The 6,278-nt window shown below is 24.0% G+C and overlaps 2 protein-coding genes across 2 annotated transcripts in view, besides 1 other annotated feature; both read right to left on the bottom strand.

The window, feature by feature from the left end:
• The window catches only part of EDI_296490 (protein serine/threonine kinase, putative), a gene marked incomplete at both ends in the record, with an annotated part of 5,132 nt that extends 4,147 nt beyond the window's left edge, over positions 1–985 (bottom strand). Inside the window, one exon of the mRNA XM_001740535.1 lies at positions 44–985. Coding sequence (XP_001740587.1) covers positions 44–985 — 942 coding nt within the window. The remainder of the gene's footprint in view (positions 1–43) is intronic.
• A 171-nt stretch (positions 986–1,156) lies between these two features.
• Positions 1,157–5,794: a repeat region.
• A 45-nt stretch (positions 5,795–5,839) lies between these two features.
• On the bottom strand, positions 5,840–6,250 carry EDI_296450 (uncharacterized protein; the record flags this gene model as incomplete). The annotated part of the gene is made up of 1 exon (XM_001740534.1): positions 5,840–6,250. The coding sequence occupies one exon, from the start codon at positions 6,248–6,250 to the stop codon at positions 5,840–5,842; it is 411 nt and encodes a 136-aa protein (XP_001740586.1).
• Positions 6,251–6,278: the final 28 nt, after the last annotated feature.

Here is a 6,278-nt window from a genome sequence, read left to right as displayed (position 1 = left end):
CACGTATTGGTTGATTTGGAAGAGTAACAGAAGGACCACTAACATTAAGAATATTTGTTTCTGAAATGATAATATCAAGTGGACTTGTTCTTGTCTCAAAATATATGTCATTCCATTCCAATCCATAATCATTTAAGAAACGAATGGTAGTATAATTATTAGACACTGTCAATGTGTATAACGACCCATTATACAAACAATCCGGATAATTAATTGTTAACCATGAAATATGTGCATCTGTTGACCCGGTTGTAATTTTACATGATGAGTCAGGTTGTGGTTCTTCAGACTGGGACTTTTGTCCTTGACAAATGACATATCTTCTAAACCCATTAATATTTGATACCTCTTTAATAACTCCCCATTTAATATCTGGAAGTTTTTGTTCTCCATTAGTATTAAATGCATACCAACATCCTTCTTTGGTGTTGTCATTGTTGTTGTCATTTATCCATATTTCTTTTTTCGCTGTATCATTCTTTTCTTGGTACAAATACAAGTATGGACGGTCTTTAGTTACCCAAATTAGAAAAGTCTTAGAACATAGTGTTGTATGAAACACTGCAGGTCTATCATAAATGTAAAGGTTTTCTTGATTTGCTGTATCACTAAAACAGTATTCCCTTTCAACAATAATATAGAGTAATGACTTGTAATTTTGAAGTTTAAAAGTTGTAGCAGCTGCAAATTTAGGAGGTCTTACAAATAATTGTTTAATGGAAGCGTCTGAATCAAAAGTAAATTCAGTTGAGCCAGCTTCATTGATCAGAATACTCAAATAAGATAACCCATTTTCACAACAATCTGATTTAAATCTAAACTTTTTAGGATTTGAATTCCTGTCATATTCCCACCCTTTTCCTGAAGAAACACATTGACTAAAAGGATACTTGCCATAATTTAAAACATTCTTATCTGAATTAAAATATATGTAACACTCATCCGAAATAGCAAATTGAAACAAGAATAAGATAAAAAGGAACATGTACTGTTTTGGAGATGAATTTTTTGAAATAAAAAAAGAGAATTGAATCAACTTTAAGAAGAGTTGATTTTTTAATAGTAAACAGCACATAGGAAAATTCGATACAAATTTTTATGAGAAAAGTTATTGGTTTAATGAAGGACTTATTATTGAGTTATATATGACATAAAAAAAAATAAGAAATAATAGATATATCCGCAATTGGATTTTATGATTATTGAGAAGTGATTGTTTCAATGATTTCAATATGGTCTATTTCTACAATAGAGTTCACTTCTAACATACTCGCATTAGAAGATTCCTCTTCTAATGTGTTGCCAGTGTTGAATGTGTAGAATATTAAGTATTTCATGTTTTTAATAATGATTGTTCGTAGTATTTTGGGGAAGTTGATTTGTAATTTTAGTGATTTTAATCTTCTTACTGATTCATTATGTATCAACCCATTGATTGTTAATATTACAGGTATTATTTCTACATAAATTAATTCTCTACTTTGTCTTAACTTCTCTTGTAATTCTTTGTATTTATTTATTTTGTAAATATAATTTAATTCAATGTTTCTATCTTGACATATATCAACATCATTAATATATCATTTTTTTCTTTGATGATTTGATAATATATATCTGATATTCTAGCATTAAACGAATGGTCACTAACCAATAAATCATTAATGTAATTTATAACCATTTCATTATTATTAATATATTTATGATGTGTATTAAAATCTATTTTATCAAATTCATTAAAATGAGTAATTAATATATGTTTATATATTTGTTTACATACATATTCATGTTTTAATATTTGATTATTCTTCATTACATTATAACAAAATATGAATAATAGATGGAATTGTGTTAGGACAATGTTTACAATATTTTAATATATCAATATGAAGTATTTTAGATTTAATATTTCTTGTCATAGTTACTCCTTCTTGCATCTTTACTACTTGGAGGAATGCATTTCTTTTTATATTTAATGACATCCATGTGGCTACTGATAATTTCATAATATTAAATATACAATTTAGATTTCTTATATATTCACTACATTTCTTTCCATCCATTTAAATATCTTTCATTTATTTTATTTGTTACAAATTCAAATACTTTGTTTATATCATGTTTTATTTCATTTATTTGTATTATATTAATTCATTGAAATTAATCTTTCTTATAAAATGGTCTCTTCATTCTTTTAATTATTCCATTTGGATTCTCTTTTACTGTTTCTATCATTTCTCCTATTTCTGTATTTGATATTTATATTTTAAATATATTCTTAATAATTCATTACAACATTCATCTCGTTCTGACATTAATCACATTCCTAATTCATTTATTGTAACATACAATCTACTTTTATTGATGTTTCTACTGTATAGTTGAAGTTGTATCAGTGCCTTTCTTATTTGTTTATCTATATTCTCAAACTCACCAAGTTTCCATGGGACAATACAGAATCCATATCTTAATTTGGAGATTATATTGCTATTAATCTTTCTAATTGTATTGAGGCTGCTATATTTCATATTATTTAATGATGATAGAATAGAAGATACATCATTTAATATTCTTGTACAATATTTATTAATATTTATTTTATCTCTTATTTCAATACCAAGATATTTATAAGGGTTATCATTAGTTACTCTTGGTAATTCAGCTAATTCTCCATTTATCTGACTATTGATATTAGTCATTATCCCACTCTTTTCTATATTTATTTTTAATCATATTCTATTAAATATTTCTTTTGTTAATTTGTATGTTTTTTTTTCCATTTCTTCGAGGCTGTTAGTTATTATATTTAAATCATCCATATATAACATGTGGTTTAACTGGACTTGTTTTTCTTCTCCATTCATTTTAATAGATAACTTATTAATTTGTTTATCTAATTGTTTAGATAATATATCAATAAATAATACAAATAATAATGGAGATAAACTATCATATTGTATTATTCATCTTTCTACATTAATTATACCAACATTTTGTTGATTATAATATAATTTGAGTTGTGTAATATTTAATATATATAATATACTTTTAATTACAACTAATGGGATGTTAAAATAAATTAAACAATGTTTAACAAATTGATGATTAATATTATCATATGCTTTAGAGATATCATAATATGTTTCTACCCACTTCCATTTAGCCTTGATTAATAACTGAATGATTATAGTATTGTATAATAATCATTCTTTTGATAATATGTATATTTTTTACATCCAATTTGATTTTGTGATAATTGTTTTTCAATTTGATTTAACATCAGTTGGCTTTCTATCTTCATCTTGAATAAAGATGTATATACTTTTAACATACAATTTAAACAAGTTATTTGTCTGTAATTTTTTGTGTGTCTAATTTATCTCCTTTCTTGTATATTAATATTGTCCTTCTTTGGATAAATTGAAGAGGGATATCATTATGATTATACAACCATTCATTAAATAATTTTAATAAGAAATTCTTTGGTTGTTCTAAATATTTAATCAATAAGCATTATATTTTATCAATTCCAGGTGCTTTCCAATTAGCAATGAATTTAATTACATGATTTAATTCATCTAGAGTGATTATATATATTCTATTATTAATTCTATTTTCAATTAATATGTAATATAAATTAATATTTATGAAATCTATATTAGTGTTATTTTCATAGATTCATTTCAATAAATTAATTGTAGTAATATTTTCAAGATATTCATCTTCTTTAGGTTTATTTAGAAGTTATCTCTTTCATTATTTTATCATTTTATAATTCCATCTAATTCTTTTCCAATTATTCTTTCTTACTTCTATTTCTATTCTTTTCATTCTTTGAAGATATTTGTAATATTTTATTTGATCATTTATTTTTACTTTAATATGATATATATCATATTTTTTAATATGTAATATTCTTTTTAATTTCATATATTGATTATTATGGAGCAAGTCTCTTAATCTACATATTTTTGATTGTAGTATTCTTTCTATACTTCTCTTTCAACTTCTTTCTTGATTATTATTAATAATGATGTTAATAGTGGAGGTTATAGTTTTAATATAATGGTAGTAATCATCTAATGTATTGATTACTATTTCATTTGTATTAATGATATTAATTATTTGATGTATTTTGTTTTTATTGTAATAATAATTAATAAATAATACTTCTTCTTGTTATTTCATTTATTCTTATTTATTTATTCTTATTATTTCTTGTATTTCTTCTTTCTTATTTATTTTATTAATTCTTTTAATTCAATATCATTCAATTTGTGTGTTATTGTTTCTTCTTCATTTCTTTTATTGACTTCAATTTTATTTTCATTCTTTATTTTAAATATTTTCTTTATTATTTCTTTATATTCATTAATATCTTTTATTTTAATATCAAATTCATGTATTAATCTTTTTATTTCTTCTTCTTTAAGTTGATTTCTTAATTTTATTTCTAATAACTTCAGTGCAAAACATTTATAGAGTGTTAGAATTTCTTCTTCTCTATTTGTTTGTTTCAATTGTTTTTTGAATGTCATGATCAGATGTGGTGATCTTCTTATGATGATTTCACATCTCTTCGATTGAATTCTGCGTTAACTTTCTTTTTTTTGGAAGATCATCTTTATTTGATGATATTTCATCAGTTACTACAACATTGGGGGTGAGGTTATTCACAATTTGTGTTTTAGATGAGTCAGATATAATGTGATTTATCTATTCTTTCTTCTTTTCTTCTTGTGTAATTTTATTTTGTAATTTAAATAATTTATCTTTCATGAAGTATACTTGTTGTGATAAATTGCTTACCTCAGACCTTTTCCTTTCTGATTCAGCATTTAATTCAAATAATTTTCTATCAATTTCTTGTTTTTTAGTGTTTATCTCATTCTCATGATTCTTCTTTAATGACATAATGTCATTTGATAATTTATTAATGGTCTGGTCCTTCTTTTGTATTTCTTCATTTCTTCTTTCTCTTTAATAGCCTCCTCTATTCTTTTCTTTAATTCTTCTATTCTTTTATCTTTTTCATTCTTCTTTTCTTCTTCTTCTTTTAATTTAATATTTTCTTTTTCATTATGCTTCTTCTTCTCTTCAGTAAATTCATTTTCATCATCATTTTCAACATTCTATATTTCTTATTTAAGTATTTATCATTTATTTCATTTTTATTTAATTGTTTATCATCTTCTTCAAGTGTCATACTGATAGTTTCTTCTTCCATTCTAATCATTTTTATTTTTTCTCTTGTAAGTAAATACCATCTTCTCATTATTGTTGATAGTACGTATTCTTTAATCTTATTGTTCTTAATTTATTCTACTTATTGTAGTGTAAGTATTTTAATTTCTTCCTCAATAGTCTTTTCCAATATTCTTGGTTTTCTACTTCTATCATTTCTTTTATTTCTTTTATTTCTTATTTGTTGTTGTCTTTTATTATGGTATTGTTTATATCTATGTTGTGTTTTATTATGTGATTTATTTGTATTATAATATTGATTGATTCTATTTGAATTATTGATAAAATACTTATGATGATAAAAAAGAATAAAGTGATGAATGAAATGAATCATACCATTATTATTATAATTGTTATGATAATTGTTATGGTGATAATCATTAATATGGCAATGATTAATGTGATGATTAATGCATTTCTGTCCATACAGATAATACGTGTTTTCACTCATTCTTCTATCATTTATATTTCTTGGATGAAATGGATTTCTCCTTCTTTTGTTATTGATTGTTTTTATAATTTTTGTGGTGTTTCCTGTAATGCTTCGGCATTTTTTTGAGTTATATATGACATAAAATGAAAAAAAAACGGAACTTGATTAAACAAAAACGAGCATCATCAAAAGTGATGCAAGAATCATCACCATTGTAGAGCCATTAGAAACTAATGCTCCTGATTTCAAAGAGTTAGTACCCTCTAAAGGAATAGTTCCATTTGAACAAACATAGGCACAAGCTTGTTCAGGGGTTCTGATAGTATCCTCAACGTCTTCGAAGAAGTTTTTCCAATTACCTTTAAAAGCTGAACAAATACATTTTTGGTCATCTTTTTTGGGATTGTCACAATAGTCTTTTTGAAGAACAATATGATTTTTGCATGTTTTACACATTTCAGATGTAAATGAACAACTTGGAAGACGAATTTTTTGAATATAGTGATCGATAGAATTTGATTTTGTTGTAGGGACATTTACAGCAAAAGAGACAGCAATAAGAGTCAATAATAACATAATAAAATTATGATTTTAAAGTTTTTTT

This window comes from Entamoeba dispar, genomic scaffold (genome assembly GCF_000209125.1).
Source record: "Entamoeba dispar SAW760 scf_1105229463009 genomic scaffold, whole genome shotgun sequence".
NCBI classification, from domain to species: Eukaryota; Evosea; order Mastigamoebida; family Endamoebidae; genus Entamoeba; species Entamoeba dispar.
This window is presented reverse-complemented; position numbering and strand designations above follow the sequence as displayed.